Here is a 27,593-nt window from a genome sequence, read left to right on the forward strand (position 1 = left end):
CATCTAATTGGATGGAGCATGGGAAAAACACTTTGATTGTTATTATACTCACCACTGACAGGTCAATCAAGTTAGTAGGTTTATTCTTCTCTATATTGGCAGAGAGAGCCTAGGCTGAAAGCATTACTATATTACTATATATTTTTGATCACCATGCAACCTCCATAAGTTTCTTTGGGGGCTGGGATATGGCCAAATGTATCAAGCTTGAGCTTACCTCCTGATAGGTAATGCCATTTTGTTTTGTATTACTTGTATGCTTGATAGTAGTATATGCCTTATCAAAAATCAATAAACTTGTGCTCTTAGACATATATTTTTTGAAATACTAAAATGTTAATGCTTACAAAATCTTTGCTCACAGCCTCCTGAGGTGCAGACAGATATAAGCATTAACAGTTGCCTCAAGGCTACTCACGAGTTGATTTTGGGTCTTAAATTGAATTTCTCTATGCACTTTACCCAGAGAAGAGACCGTTCAACACAATCCACAGTTAACTGAATCTGCCCCTAAGGGTAATATGTGACACGCTCTAATGTTAGGAGACCACCCAAAGCAGCGCCTGAAGTGTTTCAGGTTGCTTATCACTGCTCTATAAGATATGCTGATTCAGCTGAATGAGTCACATTTGTGGTGTAATGTAAGATCACCTAATTGGCCAGCACAGGTACTACAAGCAGAAAATAATCATTTCAGGAGTTACAAGAAATGCAATGTGAAATAGTAACTTATAAATTACATAATCTAATAAATTTGTGAGGCATCATGTGTAGTGGCAATGCTTGATATGTCTGTCCAATAGACAATCAAATTTCTATTTATTATCATTCTTGCTTGTAGCTTCCTCTTATTTCATCCCCAGCATCTCCTGGCCTCTCGTATCTCTTCCCCAGGAAGCTATGGCCCTTTTTTGGATGCATTATGTCCTTTTGAAACATGAGGGGGGCGCCAATGCTCTTTCTGGCACAGGGCACCAAAAAGTCTAGCTACGGCTCTGCCTATAAACAGCAATGTCAATTATTACCAAACCACTTTAATGCCAGTTACTTGCCAGGAAAAAAATTTGCACAGCTGCAAACTGGAGTTGTGTTGATAAAAGAATTGTTTCATGACCATTCATTTAATGGTGATGATTCATTGGTGAATTTCTCATACTTCAAAGTGGTTGTAAAAGCCTCTGGTTGCCTGTCTGCTGTAATGAATGGCCTGTGTGGAGAGCTTGCATATTTGCATATTTTCTTGTGACAGTGACACAGGCCTGGAGTCCCTTTATTTTTTATTACTATAAGAATTGTAAATTGTCTAAGAACCAAGAAGTTATGATACACTAAAAAGGAATCTAAATAAGGCATTGTCATCTTGCTTTCTTAAAAGAAAAATGGATGCTGATATTTTGAGTATTTATTACAACTAAAACATTGACTTCAAGCACTGAAATTATGAACTAATTTAAAAATGATAGCTCTCCTGCGTCACAATAAATAATATAAGACTACGAATTTACTGCAATATTAAGAAGTAGTACCGATATGCTGAGCCTGTCATTTTAGGACTGAATGATGAAAGCAAATCAGTTGCTTAAAACATTTTGAATTGGATGTAGCCAAAAGGTTGACAATGACAATATTGACATTGATAATGTCGACCATTCCGATATCAACATTGCTAAGATTTAGTTAGGCATTCTCAGAATGTCGACAGGTGAAATATCAACATTGTCAGAAGTCAACATTAGGCTTAGACTGTGGGTGGGACTTTTAGGGTTAGGCTGCGGAGGGGTTATGTTTAGGCATTAGAGGGAGGGTAAGAGGTATTGGTAGGGATTAGGTTTAGAGATAGGGGAGAAATACTCAGGGGTGCCAAGGAGGGGGGATCGAGTATTAATTACAGATCTGCCCAGATATTTTGTTGCTCATGGCGTGGCGTGAGTCGCGCCACGGACTTGTGGCATGGCGTGCAGGCCTCTGAGTCACGCCATGGACTTGTGGAATACCGTGGTATTCTTCAACGAAGGATATGGTACGGCATGTAATACAGTGCTTAACCGCTGGGTGGCGAGTGCTCCACTTTTGTAATTGCATGTAATATAGTGCTTAACCGCTGGGTGGCGAGTGCTCCACTGTACTGAATGTCTATCATATTCACAGCATTTGCATGAACGCACAACCCATACTGTATTTTTAATGTCGCATAATATACTGTACAAATCACTGCACATACTGTATTGTACATACGGTACGGTGCAGTAACTGAATAGTAGAGAAGTTGCCGGAGTTGTTGTCACGGTATAACCGATACTGTAGAATAATTAGATGCACGCACAGCTTTCACTGATATGGGATGCATTACAGTATGACATTTTTTTTTTTTTTTCAATTAAAATCAGCAGCGGGAGGAGTGCACAAGGATGAGGCCACTCTCTGTGGTTCACTGTAGCTGTCGTGTGGGCTAGTGGTTAGGTGATCACTTTGGTAGAATTATGGTCCGGGGTTCGATCCCTGGAAAAGAATATACTGTACTGTACTGTATATTTTTTTTTGTCACTGTCTGCTCTGGACACTGTAGTGCCCAGAGAGGGCTCTGTGCTGTACTGTATTTCACTGAATAGTGATTTCATACTGTGGCTATGGTGCGCCCAGAAACCGCAAAACGCAAAAATGCGACAACGCATATGCGGGTACAAAATAGCGTTGCATCCCAAACTGATGACATTGGTGATGCTGCTCCAACCTTGCACACTAAGTACGGTAGTAGTGGGATCTGTAGGAGAGAGAGCTCTCTGTATTACACGGTTGGCGCTACGGTGGCTGTCAGCCATCTGCGATGGATTAGAAATGGAGGGGTTACAATGGGATCTGTGGCGCCAAGCCATACGCCATGTAGCACTATGCTATCACTGAGCATGCGCAGTTGGCTGTATTACTGCAGTCGGTACAGTATTGTATTCTGTTGCATTTCCATCTCTGGTGGGCGCATGCCCAGTAGGAGGGTTGCGATGGGATTTCTGGCGCATGCCCAGTGGGCCGAGAGTCATACACAGTGCATCAGGTCCCTTCCCCCAAAGCAAGCCAAGAGCCTCACATTACCATAATAAAGGAAGCTTTGTTAATCCATTTACTGTAAGCAGTCAGCTCTGCCCTAGTGTCCTGAAAAATGCTACGAATTGTCACCATTGCCAAAGACACCATCCCCCGTCTGCTAGGACAACTAGTGTGCCGCTATGAATGTGCCTGTACTGAATATTCAAAACTGACTTTGCCACTACGGTTATGACTACATTAAAGTGCACCACAGACCCCTGCCGTAACAAGAGAATTAGTGTCGGCGTGCGTCGTGCGATGTACGACATGCGTCACTGGCTAGTCAAAATGTCTTCTGTCAGGGCAAGACGCTACTCGTCCGGTGAGCTCTTTGTCTTGGTTAAGTGGCGGGACCAAGCGTTCGCCACTAACCAAGACAAAGTGCTCGCCTACAGAGCCGCGAGTAATGAAATATACAGCCAATATGGCATTCGCCGCACAGGTCGCTCACTGCAGTGCAGGTGGAGTGACCTGCTTCGGAGGGACAGGCCTCGCCTACAGCGAATTCGGAGGCGAATAATTCGTAGTAAGTACAGCATTGCTGTATAATCACATGAATTACAGTATACTGTACAATAACGAATACAGTACAATGCACGACTCTGACATACTGTACACGGCACTGTAGGGTGTTGGATAGTACAGTATCTGACGATGACTGACAGTTGTTAACACATACTGACATGACTGGTAGACATTTGATTGACAGGCTGATTAAATCTACAGTACTGTACATGGACTAAAGGGTTACACACTATTGGTCGACATGGCTTGTTTGATTAATAAATTAGTAACAAAAGGCAAGTTGATTGATCCACCATTCTAATGTCTGTCGACCAAATCTGTTAACCTACAGTACTGTACACACTATTTTTCTGTGCTGGGCCTGCCCCCTTTAAGTCTGACATTATTACTGTACGTCATGGACAGATACAGGGGTCTCCAATCAGCTCCCAACTGTCATCTCACAGGCTGTGTTTGAAAAATGATATTTGGGAGCTGATTGGCTGGTATCTTATCACTACTCACTCTGTGCCCCATTTACAGTACAGTACAAAAGAAGGGAAATACCAGGGCGAATTTTCATTTGGTATCACTGTGATACAAACGAAAATTCCACTGGTACATACAGTACTTACCCCTCCGGCGAGGTCTCGCAAAGTCCTCAGCGGGGTCCTCCGCTGGGTTCGGGCTCCAGTGTCATGCGCATGTGCCATCTTGTAAAGCTCGTGGGGTGGCGACAGTGCCACCCACATAGCCTATGTGTAACGTTGCACCACTTTGTCATACAGTACTTTACTGGACTGTATATTTTTTTATATACAGTACAGTACAGTACCATACTGTTTTATTTTGGCCCCAATGCCAGCTTCACAGACTACAGTAGTTTATGTACTACAGTATACTGTATTGGTTTGTATTTTAATCAATAGCTAATTCCCTAAGGCCATCTACCTTAATGACGACATGTATTTTTCCCCACAGGGCGAAAAGCCCCCCCTGCCCTGGCAGCACCGCCACCGCCGCCACCACCACCACCATCACTGCCACCACCCCCATCACTGCCAGCAGCCGGGCCCAGTTGGCTGAATTTTTAGAGTAAGTACAGTACACACTACTGAGGCCATCTACAGTACTGTACCGTAATCCCTCTCCAATTTGGAATAGAGGTCTGAACTCTTGTTTTCAAATGCTCCTTAATGACGACATGAATTTTTCCCCACTGGGCCAGCAGCCCCCCCTGCCCCGGCAGCGCCACCACCGCCGCCACCACCACCATCACTTCCACCACCCCCATCACTGCCAGCATCTTCTGCTGCCTCCTCAAATGACAGTGGTAATGATTACAACAGTTACAGTATGGACACAATAGTGTCATGCTACTACCTTTTTGATTTTTTGTACTGTATAATATATATTTTTCTTATACTGTACACACAGACAGACTCATCATTGATGAGGAGGCTGCAGGAAGCCCCCTGCCCTGTAAGTAAAGTACACCTCCCTCTCCCTCTTTCTTTCTCTTTATCTTTCTCTCTCTTTCATTTTCCTCTCTCTCTCTTTTTCGCTCTCTTTCCCTGTTTTTCTCTCTTTCTTTTTCTCTATCTCTCTCTCCCTGTCTCCCTCTGTTTCTCTCTCTGTTAAAACATCTCCAACATCTTCTCCTTACACAATAATTGTTTCTGTCATTGTGTATTTTAGTTGAAGACATTGAAGTGCCTCAGCCCTCCCCAGGGCAAGAGGAGGACCCAGACTCCCCTCCCAAGCCAAGTAAGTACTGTATACAGTTTAATACTGTTGGACATTTTGTATTAATACTGTACTGTAATACAGTACAGTATACTGTATACTGTAGTAATGTTACAGTTGAGTATGTTTACCCTCTACTTTCCCACTGAGTACTGTACAATAGTGTATTATTATTTTTTATGCAGAACACCTCCATATAGTGATTCTGGAGCTGGACAGCAGCGAATCCAGTAAACCTTTCTTTGTTTTTCTCTCTCTCTCTCTCTCTCTCTCTCTCTCTCTCTCTCTCTCTCTCTCTCTCCCTCTTTCTTTCTCTCCTTCCCTCTCCCCCCCTCTCTCTCTCTCCCTCTGTCTTTCTCTCTCGCCCTCTCCCCCTCTCCCTCTTTCTCTCTCACTCTCTCTCTCTCTCTCTTTCTATCTCTCTCTTTCTCTTTCCCTGTCTTTCTCTCTCGCCCTCTCCCCCTATCTCTCTCTCTTTCTCTCTCTCTCTGTCTCCCTGTGTTTCTCTCTCTCTCTCTTAAAGCATCTCCAACGTCTTCTCTCTTTTATGTAACATACTGTACTGTCATTTTTTTCAACAGCATCACCAGAGACCATACCCCCACCCAGCCCCAGTGACAGTTTGCGTAAGTACAGTGCATTGTTCTCTCTGTCTCTCTCTTTTCATTCTGTCTCTGTCTCTCTCTCTCTCTCTCTCTCTCTCTCTCTCTGTCTTTCTCTCTTCCTCTCCCCCTCCCTCTCTCTTTTTCTCCCTCTGTCTGTGTTTGTTTTTTGTTGTTATAGAGGCTCTGTTCAAGATTTATGGTGCGTACACACTAGGCGATAAAGTGGACGACTCAGGGAGCATATCGTGTAGTGTGTATGCACCATTACAGTTTACTGTATGTGTTTCCAAATGGTTTTGATGGAAACTGTTCTTTGTCCACAGTCATACCACTTACAACGGTGGCGACACCACCACCACCAACCCCAAACACTGGCATCTCCGTGCCGTGTAAGTAAAGTACACCACATTGTTTTGTACAGCACTGTATCGCTCTCCTTTTTTACCCTTGTCAGTCTCTCTCTCTCTCTCTGTCTTTCTCTCTTCCTCTCCACCTCCCTTTCTCTTTTTCTCCCTCTGTCTGTGTTTGTTTTTTGTTGTTATAGAGGCTCTGTTCAAGATTTATGGTGCATACACACTAGGCGATAAAGTGGACTACACAGGGAGCATATCGTGTAGTGTGTACGCACCATTACAGTTTACTGTATGTGTTTCCAAATGGTTTTGATGGAAACTGTTCTTTGTCCACAGTCATACCACTTACAACGGTGGCGACACCACCACCACCAACCCCAAACACTGGCATCTCCGTGCCGCATAAGTAAAGTACACCACATTGTTTTGTACAGCACTGTATCGCTCTCCTTTTTTACCCTTGTCAGTCTCTCTCTCTGTCTTTCTCTCTTCCTCTCCACCAACCTCTCTCTTTTTCTCCCTCTGTCTGTGTTTGTTTTTTGTTGTTATAGAGGCTCTGTTCAAGATTTATGGTGCGTACACACTAGGCGATAAAGTGGACGACTCAGGGAGCATATCGTGTAGTGTGTACGCACCATTACAGTTTACTGTATGTGTTTCCAAATGGTTTTGATGGAAACTGTTCTTTGTCCACAGTCATACCACTTACAACGGTGGTGACACCACCACCACCACCACCAACCCCAAACACTGGCATCTCCGTGCCGCGTAAGTAAAGTACACCACATTGTTTTGTACAGCACTGTATCGCTCTCCTTTTTTACCCTTGTCAGTATCTCTCTCTCTCTCTGTCTTTCTCTCTTCCTCTCCCCCTCCCTCTCTCTTTTTCTCCCTCTGTCTGTGTTTGTTTTTTGTTGTTATAGAGGCTCTGTTCAAGATTTATGGTGCGTACACACTAGGCGATAAAGTGGACGACTCAGGGAGCATATCGTGTAGTGTGTACGCACCATTACAGTTTACTGTATGTGTTTCCAAATGGTTTTGATGGAAACTGTTCTTTGTCCACAGTCATACCACTTACAACGGTGGTGACACCACCACCACCACCACCAACCCCAAACACTGGCATCTCCGTGCCGCGTAAGTAAAGTACACCACATTGTTTTGTACAGCACTGTATCGCTCTCCTTTTTTACCCTTGTCAGTCTCTCTCTCTCTCTCTGTCTTTCTCTCTTACACTTTTTATTTTTAATATTATTATTACACAGTCAGTGTAATAATAACACACTTTCACTGTGTGTGAATCATGACCTGGTACTGTACAGTATTATATTCCATACTGTACGCCATGGCGTACAGTACATAGCCATAGCGCTACAAGGGTATGGCTATGGCGCAGCACCACTGGCAATGCATTGCAACCCCGCCACTGGGCACAAGCCAGAGATCCTATTTGTACCGTAACCCATCAGAACTGGCTATAAGTTACCACAACGCAAACTGTGCTGACAGTTGACGCAATTTTGCGGTTTAAACGCCGAGTCAGTTTCTACTAGAGAGACCCCTCTCTTATACACAGTCAACTATCAGTTACTAAACATATTAAATTAATAATGTTACCAAGTCTAAGACAGCATTTTCATTGACGCAAGTTTGCGCTCTGCATCTGCCCTACAAACTGCTGTTAGTCCACTACTGTAGCACCTTATGTACTGTAGTAATGAATTTACTATTGTGTATACTGTGCGGTACTGTAAGTCTCGGACAGTGCAGAATGGTACTAGTGTGAAAATTCAACAGTACTGTTGGCAATACAGACAACTGGGTATGCGCCATAAAATAGCGCTACTTAATGTATGGCTTGGCTCCACTGGACATGGGGCACACATTCCATTGTGATTAAAATCCGACCACTGGGCACGCGCAGACATTAACGCAATTTTGCGGTTTAAACGCGCAGTCAGTTTGATATACAGAAACCAGTTTCTTTAACAGGGCCCTTTGCCACTTGATGGTCATAATAAATCACTATAATGTCCGCGTTCATGTCAGCGCCGGCATTGACGCAAGTTTGCGTTCTAAGGTACAGTACTGTATGTATAATAATAAAAATCCTAGTTTCGCTGTTTGACTCCCGAAGCACTGGGCAGACATGCGCTCCACATGTACTGTATTGAATACTGAATATTTTAAGTGAAGATTTTAAAAATAAATTAAAAAAACATACTGTATTTTCAAGGTCTCGAACCCACGGAACAAGAAGAGAGGAGAAGCAGTGAGACTAGGCATTAGACCGCTAGGCCACACGCTTCACCCATTAATAGAGTTCTGTAGTTTGTAAAGTCTAATGTCTAAGCTTCTGTCAAACAATCATCGGCCGGTGATACAGAACATACCGTACGGTACATTGGAAAGTGACACCTGGTGGGCAAAATGTTGTATTACACATCATGAAATCACACGCATGCGCTATGTAGTTTAGGAAAAGTGACACCTGGTGGGCAAAAAGTTGTATTACACTTAATGAAATCTGACGCATGCGCTATGTAGTTTAGGAAAAGTGACATCTGGTGAGCAAAATGTTGTATTACACGTAATGACTTTTTTCACTAATAAACTTTCTTTGTGGTGCGACTCATGGCGTGGTGTGTGGCGCGCCATACGTGGCGTGAGAGATAGTGCTGTGATGCCACGTTATAGCTGGGCACATCAGTACACGGGCTTACTGGAGGGGCTTAACTGGGGCCTGGGTCCACCACCCGCCCCCTTACCTTACCTGTTCATGCACTGGTCAGCAACAGTAGTCTCCTTTGGCTCATCAGCAACAGCAGTAGTATCCGCTGGCACTGAATGCTCTGGCTGAGGTGCACAAGTTTTGTAAAGAGCAGTGGCCATGCCTCCATATATTAGGCCACGTTCCCCAAAAAATAGCCAAGCCCAGCACAGCTCTCTACAGCCCGGGAAACACTCACCAGCATGCCAAAGGATCAGAGGTCTAAACCTGGAAGTCACAGTCACATGTCCACCGAGACCAGGAAGACATTGCTGGAGCCACAACAGCCAACAAAAGTAGGTAACAGCTAGGCCACCAGGGTCGACATGTCAACATTCTGACACGTCAACATTTCATCATGGTCTACATGATGAATGTTGACATGGACAACTTCATCATTGTGACCATGTCCACTTGATGAATGCTGACCTTATGACTGTCAACATACCATACCCAACCTTTTAAAACATGATGTTTAAATTGTGCACTTTGAATTTAATGTTACAGGTTTGACTGTGGGTACACTTATCTAAAAGTCTCTACCTTCAATGGATACTTGACTGGCCCTTGTTTAAGATATTAGCATTAGAAAAAATATTAGTTTAAGCCTTTTGATGTCCATTATCTAAACAACCGGTTAGGCACACAGAGGGTCATTTACTTTACAGAAATGTGTAAATCTGTTCTAAAATCATATTTTCTGCAATATACTATATTAATATTATATTATTAATATCCTTCTACAATGTACAATGTTTTCTGATATCTGTAGTCCTATGGGAGAAAAGCGCTATATAAATAAAATTATTATTATTATTATTATTACTATATTATTACTAGACAAATGACATTAACAGTAATTTAATGACAAATTACATTAAAATAGTAATTTTACTTCTTTAGGTAGGTGGAGGGTTTACCAGAGAAAGGTCTACTCCATTCACCAGGAGTGGAGGAAAGAACTGTAGGTAACCATACAATAGCTTCTTGAAATAGCAAGTAGTGAAAACTGGGCATAGAATACAAATAACTATTATAGAATGTCTCTTTACATTTCTTATGCAATTGGGGGGATGGGTAACTGTATCATTAAATAGTGTCACATAGCTCTCTATTTAGTATATAGCTTTAAATATATATCAGAGTAAGCATGCCATCTCCAGGGGCAGATGGGTGCCCTCTTTCATTCAGCAGAAAACTAGTAGCAACCAAGTCTAAGCAACTAGTTTTATTTTGCAGCATAAAGGTAAATAAAACATAATAGAAAATCCTAACCTGTCCAGTTCTAACTAAACAAATAATTCCCTCTCACAGCATGGAGGAACCTAATGTCCCTCTCACAAAATAACAGTATAAGCACAGTACTTACAGGCAGTAATCACAGTGTCTCTGCAATCACAGTGTCTCTCAACAGGACTGCTACCAAGGTAGTGAGAGACTGAGACTAGCACCTGACACGCCTTATATCATTCTTTCACAGATGCTCTGACTACTAGTATTGTAATTAGATTCTGTCCACCTGACAGGAGTGAGGAATCTAGGGCACTCATAGCTCCCATTAACAACTTTTCCTGTGCTTTTATCACAATAAATATATACATATACATCGTTATACGTAACGCCGAAAAGGGCGGGGCAGTAGTTGTTATGGATTGGCCGGATTATAATGATGAGATGCTCAGGCAGTTAAGTGATACTACCACCTATGAAAAACTGATGATCAACCCCACTGCTGATTTCAAACGTAGGATTGATCAGACATTGCACCTGGGCCTTACTAATGGATGGTTAAATGACAAACTATTTCAGTATCTTACTGTGGACTTTCCGATCTGTCCCATCATCTATCTTTTACTGAAGATTCATAAGACTCTGAATAATCCACCAGGAAGACCAATCATCTCCGCTAAGGGCTCATTACTTCAGCTTATTGCCATTTTTATCGATAAAATCTTACAGCCGTTGGTTATGTGGATTCCCAGCTTCATCAAGGATACACAAAATGTTTTGAATTTTTTACAACAGCTTAATCCACTGAGTGAAGACACCTTGCTTGCCACCTTGGATGTAACCTCACTTTATACTATCATACGACACACTAGCGGCCTACACGCAATATGTGAGGCACTCACCATATATCCACATTATTCAATACCAACGGAATTTATCCTGGAATTGATACATTTTGTATTAGGATACAACTTTTTCATGTACAATGGTGACTATTATTTACAGTGATCTGGCACATCAATGGGGTCAAATTTGGCACCTTCGTATGCCAACCTGTACATGGCAGCCTTTGAGGCTGAATACATCCTACCAAAGTTTGGATCTAACATTATTCTATTTAAACGGTTCATCGACGATATTTTTATATTATGGAAGGGTACTTTAGAATAATTTAATCTGATGATACAGTGGCTCAATGATTTACCACAACCAGTCAAATTTACCAGTAGTGTTGATCCAGTGAAAATCAATTTCCTTGATGTCACCATTACCAAATGTGGAGGTACTTTAAAGTATATGCTTTATAGAAAACCAACTGACCGTAACACCCTCCTCCATGCTCGCAGCTTCCATCCACCTGCATTTATCAACAGCCTACCTAAGGCGCAGTTTTTGCGTGCATTATGTAACACCAATGACACCGATATAGTGGAAATTCAGCTATCTGAGATGAGTGATCGGTTTAGAGCAATGGGTTATGGTGAACATTTGATCCAACATAATCTTTTCAAGGTAAGAGGATCTAACTCTACTGGACGATCGATGGAAATAACTAAACCTAGGCAGGATGAGAGAATGATCATCTCCACTAGATATAGTAGTAAAGCACATACTATTCGTAAAGCAGTGAATTGCCGATGGCCCTTATTAACTTCTGACCCTGAACTTAGAATGAAGAATGTATTACCACCTATGCTTGCCTATAGGAGGAATGCCAACTTAAATCAACTCTTGATGAGACCTACCTTGTCACCCAAGACATCAAAGGGGACTGATTGGCTGTTGAAACAAAAACCTGGATGTGTGAGCTGTGGGAGCTGTATAACGTGTCGTAGCATGCTTACAGGCCCTACCTTCCCACATCCTCACACTGGGAAATATATTAAGATTTACTATAGGCTGCATTGCCAAATGGAGTTTGTCATATACATTTTAACCTGTCCCTGTAGTTTGTATTATGTTGACCTTACCACTAGACTATTTAGGGAACGAATGGCCAATCATCAGTCCAGTATTAGGGCTGCATTACAAACTGGACAAATGGACAAACATGTAGCACGGCATTTTCTTTTAAAGGAGCATCAGGTCTCTATGCTACATTGTCGTCTCATTGATTGGGTACCACCTCCATGCAGGGGAGGTAATCGCACTAGACTACTCCACCAAAGGGAAAACATGTGGATGAGTCGACTTGACACCGTGGCACCTAGGGGGCTTAAAGAAATTAATCCCCTGTCTGTGTTTCTACCATAATGCTCCTTCTGTGTTTTTTGTATCTTTTTGTATTTCCTTATATTTTCTCAGTGGTATTCTTTATTGTTAGTATGTGATATTGTGTATGTTTTCCATGTCTGCTCTGTTATGTCCATATGTGCACATGACTCCATTCTGCATGGCAAGCTGCGCTATTATGTCTGTAATTTTGCTAGTAAATCCTGATTAGCACTGCGTACAATGCTTATTGTGCCTTGGTAACAGTAGCCTTAATATTGTTGTTTGGTAAGTCTGTCTCTGCATTGTTCCCTGGGTTGAACCACAGGGTCCCCTTATATATTACTTTCTTCCTTAATTACATCATTACTATATTGAAATTTTGCCGTAATTATCCCACTGCTATCTGAGGTAATCAGCTTTGTTGCCACAGTGACGCGTCCTTGGTGCGCGCGCAGCCGTGTGTGACCCACACGGTGGGGGGCGTGTCACCGAGTGATGCGGTGTGTGCGTCACGCTGTGCGCCCCAGTGATGGGGTGTCAGCCTGGTGCACCTAATGACTGGCGTTGCATGGCCTGGGGCGGATGGCACCTCGATGGTTCATCACGCCCACCACGACACTGTCAAACACTTGCTGTTTCTGACCCTCTGCTTTTGGGTAAGTGGCTGGCCAATTATCTGGCCTAATTGATTATTGCTGTCACTTGGGAGTGCTATATAATGGGGGCCTGTGAGACTGCAGTGTGTATTTCTATGATGTGCTGAATTGGTTCCTATTTGTGGTGACCCGTTTGGATCTATGCTGATGTACTTTTTCCGGATTGCTGTACCTTGATAATGGTCTCTGTGCAGACCGAAACGTTGGTAACCTTTTCCTATGAAGCAGCCGTGTAAATTGACCTATTGGCTCTATTAAACAAGCTGATCGTTCTACATGTGGTGAGTGACCTTATTCCACTTCCTATTGTGTGTGGTATTGGAATATATATATATATATATATATATATATGCATATATACATACACACAATATATATATATATATATATATATATACATATACACACACACATATACATACATACATACATATTTAAAATCACTTAGTAATTACCGACTTTGCCCTCAAATTGCTTCTGAAGCCTGTGATACTAGTACTTCAGGGGGACTGGCCCTCATACCTTTCCCTACTACTCAGCAGTGGTGGTATAGAGTCCCCTGAACTTCATTGAGGTTGTTAATTTACACCTGCTGATACCACCCTAGATGACAGTCTAGCAAGTGGGTCGATGTTCCCCACTGCGCATGCGCACGATGGAGGGAGCTCCATCGTGCGCATGAGCGAGACCCAGGGAGCGACGGGCTTTCCATCGCTCCGGGTCTCACACCAAAGGGGGCGTGCTGTCGATGTTGATTGACATCACGCCCCTTTTGGTGGGCGTGCCTGCCAGACGGAGGCATTCCCATGGGAACACCTACCGTCTGAAGCCGGCCCCACTGACATCACTAGTGATGTCAGTGGGAGTGATTTTGGCTCTGATAGAGCCAAAATCACTCCAGGGCTTGTGGCAGGGAGACCCTACCGCATGGTCTCCGTCGCAAGTCCGATGGTCACGATGGCCAAGACCATCGCGGCCATCATCATGGACGCTCGCTATAGCTGTGGATGGTCACCCACAGCTATACGAGCGTCCAGGAGGCCGCTCCATTTTCATGGAGGAGGGCCCTGATTCAGAGCGAGTGCTCTGGTTAGAGCATTCAGCTCTGAATCAGGCCATAAGTCCACACACATGCAGGAGAATTAAATTCAAGGCGATATTGAATAGCCCCGGGAGGGAGCTCTAAAAGCTATTCAATTCAACGCGATGCTTGGTCGGGCTAAAGGATTTCTTCTCGCACCCCCCTTGGGATACGAGGAGAAATCCGACAAAGTGCCGGCTGCATGGCTGTTTGCCAGTTTAGCACGGCGCTAACATCCACACAGGCACTTTAGACAAAGAATGACAGTTAGATAGATACATACTGTATATGAGAGAGATAGATAGATAGAGATAGATAGATAGATAGACATACACTGTATATAAGCTCCACCCTCCAGTTACCTGGTTTCTAAAAGGGTAGAAAAGACAGGAAGCATGCTCTCCTGCACTCTGGATCACTCCTCACCTCTGCCCTCTCTGTCCCTCTCCTCCCTGGGTGCCATCAAACTTGTTTTTCAGCTCCTAACAGACTCCCCGATAAGCCCCAGCCCCTTTTTTCACTTCCTGCCTCTAGAGTTCCTGGGAAAGGAAACCTAGATCCCTATTGGTCGACAGCGCCCATTTCTTTGTAGTTTGGTATGAGGGAAGCCATTTTTTATTAGCTTCTGCAACTAGTCTCAGATGTCTCTAGCAGCGTAGCTGGGCAGCTGCCCATTGGAGCTGAAGCATCATCTGCGACTGCCTGACAGTACTCCCACAGCCAGGTGGCTGTGGAATACTTACATTGTACCAGCCTGGGGGGTCAGAAGGCACCCTGCCCCCCAGCCAAATCCATCAGTGCAGCCATGTTACTGCCCTGTCCCATGCCACCAAAGTCTAAAGCTCCCCGAACTTATCTGCTGCCCATTATTATTGACCCCAAATGTTCCATGTCACTGACATCAGGTGGTAGGGCAGTCTTTTAATAACCTATTATCCCATTGTTACAGCAACAGAAATGTAGGTAATTGTTCAATTTATTGTTCCACTCCTTACTTGGCATGCTTGATTTCCCAGTATAAATCTGGGGTTATTTGTATAAGTCTGTCATCCACTACAGGAGCGGGAAGGTTGCAGGTGTTTCTGCACTCCCACGGAGAACCAGGGAAATAGTATTTTCCAAACCTCACACCAATCTTTTTAATGCCCTGCCCACATTGCTAAAGGAAGGGCCAAAGAAGAGTCTCTTGAAGTAGTTTAGTTATCATAACATTTCCATCAGTAATAGACCCTGCAGCTGAATAAACTGGGAATGTTGGGAGAAGAGACACTTTGCAAATGTGATCTTGGCTCTGATTTTGCAGTTTAAAAGTGAGATGACATAGGTTTTGTGGCACATATCTGTACATGCATGAAACAATATGTTTCTATAATGTGTAAAGGAAATGACATATTAGAAGAGCAAATAATATAAACAGTTTTGTGTGGAAAGGTGTCTAAGTCCATCAATTTGTGTTGTCAGAGCGATAAGAAAAAGATTGAAGATCATCTGCAGCCTGAACAGTATTCTCTATTCTAATGTATCAAGACTGAAATTAAACTGCTTAAAATGGTCATGAAAAATTACTATTCCAGAGAGTTGCAAAATACTTGAAATTAGATTTTCCATCCACTCCACCCAATGACATGATAAGAAGCAGTGCAAATAATATACAGTAAAAGCAGTTAAACTCTCAGGGCCTGATTCAGCAAGGAACGCAGTTGCTTATATGTACGCAATCGGTCGATTAATTTGCACTGCGCATGCATCGCAAGCTAGGCGCTGCATTAGGAATTACGTTCACCGTGACTACGCAGACCCATGGCAGAGTGATTGACAGGAAGTGCCATTTGTGGGTGGTGATGGGGGGTGGTTGGGCAAACGCAGGCGTGTCAGTGAGTTTCAACGCTGTTGCAGGGCGAGCATAAATTATCCACTGCGATACCAGATGCTGCCTGAGGCGTCATAGCTTGTGCAGAAGTAAGCAATTCCTGAGTATGGTCTGGGCTTCTCTAACTGTCCGATGTTACTCCATATTACCGATTGTTTCACTATGTTGGTCAAGTATACGGATATGAGTAAAGGGAAGTGGGCGTCCTTATGTTAGGCTGTGATCGCAATGCGAATGCAAATATTTAAATATCACCGTTGATATTAGCAACACAGTTGTATGCTTATAAGCAGAATAGCGATTCGTAGTGAATCAGGCCCTCGTTTCTAAACAATTATGAAGCATTCATTACCCTACATAACCAGAGCAGTGCCCATACTGTCAATTCCAGTAGCAGTTTTTAGTCTACAGATATATGAAGAATCACTCTACATAATTGAAAAACAATGTCTTGACCAGGAATGGTATAATAGTAATACTATACTCAATGGTATATTTCATGCAGAGTAATATGGGTTGTTTTTTTAAGTTCTGTAACATGTTGTATGAAGGGTCAGGACTCTCTATTACAGTTTGGTCAGTTCTATCAAAGTTCTTTGCAAATAAATGTAATGTACATGTAAATGTTTTACTTGAGATAATGATGTAAGTATTGTTATGACCCTTTTTTGTTGTAAAAATAAATGACTTAGCTGAAAACTAAAATGGATTTATTTTTAAAACAATAAAGATTATCACAGATAGTGCAAAAGACAGGCTTTTCTGAATGCTTTACACCCTGTGATACATAATGGCAACTGTCTTTCCCCTGTGACTATAAAAGCTAGAACAGAGCAACATTTTCTAAAACCATTCTGTGAAATATTTTCCTCACGGAGCGTTGTGCATGTTTCTCTAGAGGATTTTGGCCATAAGTGATAGAAATAGTTAAACTGAATACCACTTTACAATTTTTCTTATTCTGTAGTGAAAAACAGTGAGATAGGAGACATCTGGCAGATGCAAATAGTTTCTAAAAATACAAGTCCATAAACAAGGCAGAACATTCAGTGATACTGATAGTACCTTAGTAATAAGATGTTCTCTTTCTAAAAAAAATTTCTTAATTGACCTTGTTCTATTCTTTAGGATAAAAAACAAGAAGTTATAGCCAAAAAGAGAAGGTTGTCAGATGTATACATATATGTACTGTACATCACTAATGCTTAGTGTCCAAAGTACTTTAATATATATATATATGTGTGTGTTTTGTTCAAAGAAAGTGAGACATCAGCGTCAACTAGCACCAACTATTGTAGTATTTCCAGGATATTCCAAAGGTAAATTCAATAAAATTATAACTCCAAGGTGGATATATATTATATACAAAGGAAAAAATAGAAAAAAGGTATTAATATAATTTTAAACTGTAGTTTAGCTTTGTATCCCAACACCTCGTATGGTGTATATGATTATTATCAAATTTCTCAACGCGTTTCGTCCGATTGCCCACTGGCCAGACTTCTTCAGGAGAATATCTGTTGTATCCCATAGCCTTCTGGTTAGCATACAGCTCCGATGTCTCCAGGTCTGCACATGTGCAGTACGAGTCCTGCTATCATACTCGCAACCCCCCCAAACCGCAGCATGATTGACATGCTGCAATGTTTGGGGCCATGGCTGGTCACAACTCACAATCTATATAAATTCTGTAACTAATGGATTTGTCATTTGTTTAGTTAAAAAAAAAAAAGAGCAGTTGAGAGAAATATGTTAAATAATGTTTTTTCCGCTACGTTGCTTGCTATTTGCAGAGACTTATACATTGTAAAAATAGTATAAACATCTAAAGCTGAATATAAGGAAAGCTTATGGCCTCATGTGACTTCTTTGCTATGGGTGACTTTCCTTTCAGGAGTAGCTCTGATTGCTCTAGTCTTGGCCCTCAACATACTGTACATAGTATATAGCAATAATAAAAGTCAGCATATTGGTATGCAGCTTTCTGTCAGACCTTTCTAAACAACAGTTGATCGACTATGAAATAAATGCTGTCTGGCCCAGCCTGATTGTCCCCGCAGTCAAATTGCTTTTCCCACTTAAGAAAATATGTAATTTTCCAAGGTTGTTGTTAGACTACAAACTCCTCTGTGATCAACCCTTTACATTGTACAAATAATAAGTGTTGCATTGTTCTTGCTGCATGCAATCTCCTGAAAATGGCACAGACAGGCTGGGTTCAGAAAGGCTTCTCTGTGTTGGTTGTGTGAGTGGCTACAAATTACTTTCAAATGACACATGTAAGAGAAGTAATGCACATTAATTAAGAGTAGAACTCCTGAAAGCATGTGTGTGAATTAACACTAACAAGAGAAAATGACAAATATCCCTTGTATGTCCCGAAAGACCTTATGTTGCACTCATTTGCATACAAAGTACATCTAATATAATGCATCTTTTCCACAGGGAAAGTTTGTTAAGTGTTAATGAAAGTTAAAAGCACGAGCTCATTTACTCACCATCAGGATCGAGGAGATTTGCAATTCCCAAGTGTCGCTGGGCAGTGTTGAATGCATGATCCAGCCGTTGAACAGGAGACTGCTGGCAGAGTACGCTATTCCACTCAAACAGATCCGGTCTGTAGAAAAAAAAGGAGCTTGATGAAGCAAGTACTTGCATAACTTTAGTTAATAAATACTAAGCTACAGTAATATTTGTATGTAAAGGTTTTTAAGCATCACATTATATACAGTACAAATGTGATCAGTCTAAAGCAAGGTACACACTGTAATGCTGGGTACACACTTATCCAATCCATGACAGATCAGACCGTTTATACAATCCTACTGCAGACCTACTTGCAGATTCTACATCCAATCCTCGCTACTCACTTGTCCAATTTTTAAGCAGACCTTCAATCTGTTTCTGCTGAAGCAGTCTGCTGAAAAAATACAATCACTGTGCAGGAAAGAGGATTTATTAATGAGGAATTTAGTTAATTAATTATAATGGTGAACAGGGGGAGGTTGAGAATTAATAGCCTGATAATTGGAGCTGGACAGGATTTCACCTGCAGAAAGGTGAGGGGACTGGAAGGCCAGAACCACAATCTCTTCATTCAAATGGAACTGGGTTACCACTTTAGGGAGTTAACCAACAAATGTCCAGATGACAATCAAGAAGGGGGAGCAACAGGAGAGCACTCCCAATTCAGATACCCTGAGGGCAGAGGAGATATCAAGGAGGAAGAGCGTCTTTGCAGTCAGCCACTTGAGGTCTACTGAGTCAAACGGAGGAGCTTGTAGAGCCCAGAGAACTAAGGACAAATCCCACACCGCCACCGGAGGGACAAAGGAAGGTTGAAAGTGGAGAACACCCTGAAGGAACGTTCTACCATCTGGAAGGGGAGAGATCCTTCACTGGAACCAGACTGACAGCACATAAACCTTAACCTTAAGAGAGGCCAGGTGGAGGGCGAGGTCTAACCCTGCCTGGAGAAAGGGAAGCACCCAGGAAACCCTAAAAACTGTAGGGTCATAGCCTTCTGCATAGAGCATCATTGAAAGTTAGAGAGCCAAACTCTGTAATAGATGTGGGCTGAGAAAAGCTTATGTGTCCTTAGCATCATTTGGACCACAGAGTGAGAGAAACCCTTGGCTCTTAAGAGAGATGACTCAAGAGCCACGCCGTCAAAGACAGACGACGTAGGTCCGGGTGCAGACAAGGGCCCTGTGCTAACAGATCTGGCTGTAAAAGAAGTGGAAAAGGAGTGTCTATGGAAAGATTCCATAGATTGATGAACCAGTGACACTTGGGCTAGGCTGGAGCCATCAGTATCCCCATACCGCCTTCTTACTTGAATTTTCAGGGAGAACTCTCAAGAGGAGGGAGACCAGAGAAAAGAGGTATGAGAGATTGGAGGCCCACCACACTGTCAGAGCATCCAAGAAGTGAGATGAGGGGTCCTGGACCTGTAACTGGGGACCTTGTGGTTGTGATGTGAGGCCATGAGGTCTACATCTGGTAGGCCACATTTGTCCACCAGGAGTTGAACGACATCCAGGTGGAGAGCCCACTCTCCAGCGTGTATGTCCTGACAGCTTAGGAAGTCCGCTTTCCAGTTGAGGACGTTCAGGGATTAACACTGCCGAGATTGCCAGGAGATGATGTTCGTCTCAGACCAGGATGTGTGCTACTTCCCATATGGCTGCCCAACTTCACGTGCCTCCCTGATGATTGAGGTAGGCTACTGCAGTCACATTGTGGGACTGGATTTGGACTGGCCTTCCCCGGAGAATGTCTCGCACCAGAGTGAGCACTCTGGACACTGCTCAAAGCTCCAGAATGTTTATGGGCAGGCAACTTTTGTGGGGTGTCCATCATCCCTGAAAGGTATGATGTCCAGTCACCATGCCCATCTGCGAAGGCTGGCATCCATAGTGAGGAGCTCCCAATCTGGAATCCAGAAGGGGCACACCTTGTCCAGATGGGATGTCTGCAGCCACAATGAAAGGGAAGGCTGAACCGATGGATGGAGGAAGATTGTCTGGGACAAAATCAGATGATACTGCCCATTCCACCGGGAGAGAATCAGTTGTTGAAGGGGCCTGGAGTGGAATTGGGCGTACTCCACCATATCAAAAGGTGGCTACCATGGACCCAAGGACCTGCATTGCTGAGTGAATGGATACCCTCCAACTGTGGAGCAATTTGCGCAAGCACAAGTGCAGTGCCAAAATTTTGTCTGCTGGCAGAAAGATCCTTTGTGCTCAAGAATCCAGCAGTGCACCCAGATGTACCATCCACTGTGTCAGAGAGAGGGAGCTTTTTCTCCAATTGATGAGCTAGCCATGTGCTTGCAGGAAGGCAATGGTCAGCTGGAGATGGCATTGTAAAACAGCTGGTGACTGTGCCAAAATTAAGAGGTCATCTAGGTATGGCATGATCCTGACTCCCTGATGCCTGAGGTGGGCCATCATAACTGCCATTATTTTGTAAAGACCCGATGGGCTATCGACAGAGCAAGAGGCAGAGCCTGAAACTATTAATGTTGCTGCAGGACAGCAAACTGTAGGAACCGTTGGTGGGATGGAGTATTAGGCACATGCATGTATGCATCCTGAATGTCCAGAGAAGCCATAAAATCCTCAAGTTCGAATGCCAGGACGATTGATCATAGAATTTCCATGCGGAACTTGGGCAAATGGATACATTTGTTGAGGGATTTGAAATTCAGAATAGGATGATGAGACCCATTGGAATAAAGAGTGGAATAAAAACCAGTTCCTCTATGAACCGGAGGAACCATTATAATCACACCTGAATGCAGCAGGGAGTGAATGGCTTCTTTGAGGGCCAGGGCCTTGATGGAGTCTGATGGAGGACCTGTACAAAACAATTGCTGGGGAGGACGCCTCAGGAAGGTGAGGGCATATCCATGAGAGACCACTTCTCAGACCCAGGCATCTGTTGTTGTTTGATGCCAGAAGTCGGTGAACTGAAGAAGATGGCCTCCCACCCTGGGATCCCCCAGCAGAAGGCCCACCTCATCAGGCAGAGGGTTTGTCATCAGACTTGGACACTGGACATCTGGCCAACCAAGGCTGCTTGGATCAAAGCTTGGTGGTCTTGTGTGAACTAGGCTGCCAGGTAAAGGACTGTCCTTTTGCCTTACCTTCGGGTGAAAGGACTAAAAGGAGGTCAGTTTAGGCTTAGGGGCAGTTTCTGACAGCAAAAAAGTAGATTTTGAGGCTGCCACAGTAGCCATGATTTTGTCCAACTCTGTGCCAAACAGTATATCTTCAGAGAAGGTTAAGGATTCAAGGGCCTTCTTGGATTCCGTGTCCACTTTCCAGGATTGTAGCCAAAGGATCCAGCGGGCTACTACAAAGGTCACAGATGTCTTAGAGGCAAGAGTTCCAGTATCCAATGCAGCTTCTCCCAAATAAGAGGCTGCTTCCCGGGTATGGGAGATGTAGACCAGTTGCTCCATGCTAGCATCTGATGGCATGCTGTCTTCAAGCATATCCTTTGATAAACTTACCTACCCAGGCCGTGGCCATAGCTGGCCGAGTAATAGCGCCAAAAAGTGAGTAAACGGACTTGAGACAAGTGTCCAGTTTCCTATGCATGGTGTCTTTAATGGAGGATGCGGATGGTATCCAGTAGAGCTTCTGACTAAAGTGCCACTTAAGAATCAATGGTAGGGGGGACTACCCAACTAGTACACTCGCCCGGTGGGAGATGGTAAAAAGATGCTAGTCTTTTTAGAATCTGGAACAGTTTGCCAGTACTCTATGCTTTCCCCATGAGCTAAGTGAGCTGGTCCGATTGAGGGAATTCAACTTTAACCACCTTTTGGCGTTTAAACACCGGGGTTTAATGCTTAGGTGCCAGTTCTGCATTCTCTATGGTCAGGATCGATTTAACTGCCTGCACCAGAGAAGGGACATTCCCCAGTCGAATGACGGTCCTCCTCACTGAAGGGGGACCAGAGGGGAGAGATGTGTGCAACATCTGCCTCCTCAGATGATGCATCAGAATCCTAAAGCAGGGTGGGCTGAAAGGATGATACAGGCTACCTATGTGCTTTGGCGGCTAATGGTCTGTCCGCCTGTAACATTTGTTGAAAGGCGGCAGATGTTTGATCCTTTTTCTGAACTGAATGGTTAAAAACATCCATCCAGGGAGCATGCATAGGGGGGACAGACATAGCAGGCTTTAACTGCTGTGGGTACCCCATGGTGGGAAGCAGCATGGGGGATGATAAGCGGTCCACTAACTGTGTCATAACCTAGGATAAAGAGGACACCCAAGGTGGCTCCTGAACAGGGGCTGGTAAGGTGAGCTGGTGAGGTGGTAAGTAACAATTAGCACACAGACCGTCCTGCACAGGATCCTGAGTGGACAAGCCTGCTGAACAAGATCTGCATGTAACCAGCACAGGGGCCGCAGTCCTTATTACCTTTGCCTTTAGAAGACATAGTAATAGCCTGCAAGTAGCATACAATAAGTGTATAGCTAGTAATGCAATGTGACAACCTTCAAAAAAACAGGTAAATGAGAAGTAATAATTAACCCCTACACACCTGGTAGTTGAGGGTTAAGAAAGAGCAGCAGGGATAGAGATAACTGACAGTCAGAAAGACAGTATATCACTACAGCAGAGCTAGCACAAGTTACAAACAATACATATATAAATACTTGCAATGGGCACTGAATCAACTACTCAAGCCTTAATAGGCTGGTAGGATTGAGAGCTGTATAACCTGGTCCCGGGGAGAGGTATACAGGGAGATTGGACCCAATTCTCCTGAGACCCATAGCTTCAGTGATACCCTGAAAAATGGCTGCTGAGCATCTCGCAATGGGAGGAGGGTGAGAAGGAGCAGCTCAGAGGTGGGAAGCCTCTGTGAGGAATCGTGCTCTGACCTTGGGGAGGAGCTACCGAGGGAGAGCTTACCTCCCCACTGCTGCATAAACTGCCAGGGGGTGACTGGCCTCTACAATGGTCCCCGATGCCAGACTTAAGTGCCTGGTGGTCTAGTGGGGTGCAGACAAACTGGATGCCCCACTGCAGAGTACTCCATCTGGTCTCCACAGCCAGAGGTAAGGACTGCAAAAGATGCAAGCGAGGAATCGCTTTACCTGCCTCCCTGTTTATCTGGCTGCAGCCCTGGGTCCTCAGTGGATCTGCTAGTGGAGCCTCACTGGCACCCACCGTAATCACCGGACTGCTCACCGGTGTTGCGGCGCCAGAAGAGGATGTTAGAGCAGCAGCGCAGGTGCCCATTACAGGACACCCAGCGCTGCTTGCTCTGATGAAAAAAATACTAGGAAATAAAATAAATCATAAAAATAAAGCTTGGGCTGCTTAATGCAGCCCCCGAGTCTAAAGGTGCAACCCGGCTCCTGCCATTACCAAACTCAAACTGTCTGCCTTTGGCTAAGGTGGGGTATAGTGGAGGAGGACCAGGGCATACTGGGAGCTAAAGATTTAACTGTATTGTGCCCAGTTAGCTCCAACCACCTACACCCCATGGTTATTCCTGTGGATCCCCTATGGACCCTGAAGAAAAAATGGTCGTTAGGAAAATTGGTTAAATCATGTGGATTTAACCAATTTGTCCGAACGATCATTTTATCTGTTTTCTAGTGTTTGGGAACATATGGTCTATTGTCATTTGCTCCCATACATTACCAGATTTTCTTTCCAACCAGACCGATTGGACAGATAATCTTGTAGTGTGAATCTTGTTTAAGGGCTGATGCAGAGTTGGTTGCAAATTGGAGGTAAATAACTTTAAAAACAAAAGCTTGTGCAAAACTAGTATTTTCGCCCATATGAAAAGCATGAGACACTTCCTGGTCAACAGTGGTATCACTTGCGCGGGGCTTACTCCAGACACATCTTACAGACCACTTCTGTACCACTGTAAACTCTGACAAGCAAAAATCTCTAATGGAGCATACACACGGTCAGATTTGTCAGATCTGTCAGATGAATGATTTGAACGATTTTACCAAAGATTTGAACGATTGAATGATTTTTGACTGCATTAAAATTAATGGAATCGTCCAAGTCTGACTGCAAACACATCAGATGTCAGATATCGTTATCTGACCATCGGGAACGCGCATCGTTCAAATCGATCATCTGACAGATATATCAGATATGTCAGATTTTCCTTCAGATATGAACGAGTGAGTGATTTTTTAAATTGTTATCGTTCAGATTTGAATAAAAATCTGACCGTGTGTATGCACCTTAAGGGCTCTATTAATCAACATTATTTTTACTAAAATAATGTGAAAAAGGGTGTTTTCACACCCTTTTCACATTATTTTAGTATCACCTATAGTTATTACAGGGCAATTGGAGTAGAATTCGTAAAATTCTACTCCAACCCCTAAGTATCACTTATTTGTAGTAAGCAGATCGCATTTCCCATAACTGTAATGGGAAATGTGATCTGACCATAGTTACTAAAAATAAATGTGAAAAAAATACCGGGGGAAGCCCTGTGATAATAACGCCACCTGGACGTGGCATTATCGAGGGTCTCCCCCCAGTTACCGGCCTCCTGCCCTGCTCTAACGGGGAGAGCAGAGCCGGGAGTTGGTCCCAGTAATCAGCTGTGTGGTCTAAACAGACCGCAAGCTGATTACTGTAAAAAAAAAAGAAAAAAAAATATAAAAAAAAAAAATTACTTACCTGACTCCAGGGACCGGTGATCGGGACTCCAGTGATGACTCCCCTCCAGTCAGCTGGTCTCCCACAGTGCACTGCTGCCTGGTCATCAGGTGATCGGGCCCCAGTGCAGTATGTGAGATCCCCTGACCGGAGGAATGGAGAACATCACCGGAGGACCGGAGCATGCAGGTAAGTGTAAGTAAGGGAGAGGGGGGTCGCGGGGGGGCGTGGGGGGCGTGGGAGGGCCGCGATCATGGGGGCGGGGCTTAGCACTGGAGGGGGGGTAGCAGCGGCGACTGGGCGGCGCATGCGCGGGCACTTAATCACAGTATGTTTTGCGAAAATTCCGTGATAAGGCTCCGAAGGGGATTAGCAGGGACAGAGCTTTATCGCAAGCTCTGTCCCTGCAAGGGATTTGTAGTAAATCCCTGTGATATTGCCTGAATTCGCAATGCAAATTCAATCGGTAATATCACACTACAATCTGCATTACCAATGCGGATTGCAGTAAATAGAGCCCATAATCTTAGTTCTCACCTCTACTCCCACACCTGTATTTATCCATTTACACAATGTCCATCCTTTGTGCTATATTTAACTGTATAATAGTGGCATGATTTTTATGATGTGGGCATGTCTGAAATGTATACCTGGTCTGAGAATTTACACACATTCTGTCATGACATAAAACTGTTCTCACATGACTTGTACATTTATTTCTCTTTATGTGAGATGTACTAAGCCTTTGAGAGAAATAAAGTGAAGAGGGATAAAGTACTAACCAATCAGCTCCTAATTGTCAGTATACAGTCTGTGTTTAAAAGACAACAGAAAGGAGCTGATAGGTTGGTACTTTATATCCAAAACTAAAGCTGGGCATCCACTATACAATTATCTGTCAGCTATCTGTCCAGTCTGGCTGGATGGAATGAAACCTGCTAATGTATGGGAGCAAATGACAATCGTCCATTTGCTCACAAACACTGGAAAATAGCCAAAAATGGTTGTTCAGACAAATTGGTTAAAACACACAAATTTAACCACTTTGAACAATTTTTTTGTCCTTTTCAAGTGTTTAAAACCATATGATCGACTGTCATTTGCTCCCATACATTACCAGGTTTTCATTCCAACCAGCCAGATTGGACAGTTATCTCACAGAAATTGTACAGTGGATGCCCAGCTTTAGTACATTTACCCCTGCCTAACACTGTGGAATTTGTGATGCTTTAGAATACATGAACCTTGATGAGAATGAAGTTGGAAACCATTAATTTTATATTCCACAAAAGTATTCAATATTAGGCATCAATTAAATTACAAAACCTTTCTAATACACCTGAAACAACTTTCTTATCGGAAGAGATGCCCTTTGCAGTTGTAATGGCAATTGTATTGTACATCCATATGGCATTAATAAACTCTGCTACACATGCGGTTAGTGGCACGATGTATTGCATTCATAATGCGAGGCTTGGTACATCTCGTCCCATATCAATTGTGCATTCATGTGCAAAAGAGATTTGTTTTAGATCAAATAATAAATTGCTGATAGATAGCAAGAGTTATAATTGCATGAAAGCAAATATCAAGCAGAGTTATTATTCAAAATGTAAATTTGTGTACTGTATGCTCAGGACAAAGGTGAAAGGTCAGCCATCTGAAACGGACAGTGTAATAGAGATGTTGAATGGCAGTGGAATTAGACCAGATAAATATACCACAACTACATATATTACTATATATACAGCGGGTAAAATAAGTATTGAACAAATGAACTTTTGTCTCAGTAAATATATTTGTAATGGGGCTATTGTAATGAAATTTTCACCAAATGTCAGCAACAACCCATGCACTTCACACATGCAAAGAAATCAAACCATATATTTATTTATTTATTAACAGTTTCTTATATATATGTCTATAAATTAAGTTATGTGTAATAATGTGAAATGACACGGAAAAAGTATTGAACACGCTTACTGAAATTTATTGAATACTTTGTACAAAAGCATTTGTTGGTAATGACAGCTTCAAGATGCCTCCTGTATGGAGAGACTAGTCGCATGCATTGCTCAGGTGTGATTTTGGCCCATTCTTCCACACAAACAGTCTTCAAAACTTGAAAGTTCCGTGGGCCTCTTCTATTATCTCTAATCTTTAGTTTTTTCCATAGATTTTCAATTGGATTAAAGTCAGGTGATTGGCTGGGCCATTCTAGCAGCTTTATTTTCTCTCTCGGAAACCAATTGAGAGTGTCCTTGGCTGTGTGTTTGGGATCATTGTCTTGCTGAAATGTCCACTCTCA

The 27,593-nt window shown here is 43.2% G+C and overlaps 1 protein-coding gene across 1 annotated transcript in view; it reads right to left on the reverse strand.

Annotated features, from left to right (window-relative positions):
* Positions 1-27,593, reverse strand: part of DMD (dystrophin) — a 2,214,077-nt gene that overhangs the window by 1,931,033 nt on the left and 255,451 nt on the right. The window contains exon 6 of the mRNA XM_088454197.1: positions 18,612-18,730. Coding sequence (XP_088310323.1) covers positions 18,612-18,730 — 119 coding nt within the window. The remainder of the gene's footprint in view (positions 1-18,611; positions 18,731-27,593) is intronic.

The sequence above is a fragment of the Taudactylus pleione genome, unplaced genomic scaffold (genome assembly GCF_031769625.1).
Source record: "Taudactylus pleione unplaced genomic scaffold, aTauple2 ptg000609l, whole genome shotgun sequence".
In the NCBI taxonomy this organism is placed as follows: Eukaryota; Metazoa; Chordata; class Amphibia; order Anura; family Myobatrachidae; genus Taudactylus; species Taudactylus pleione.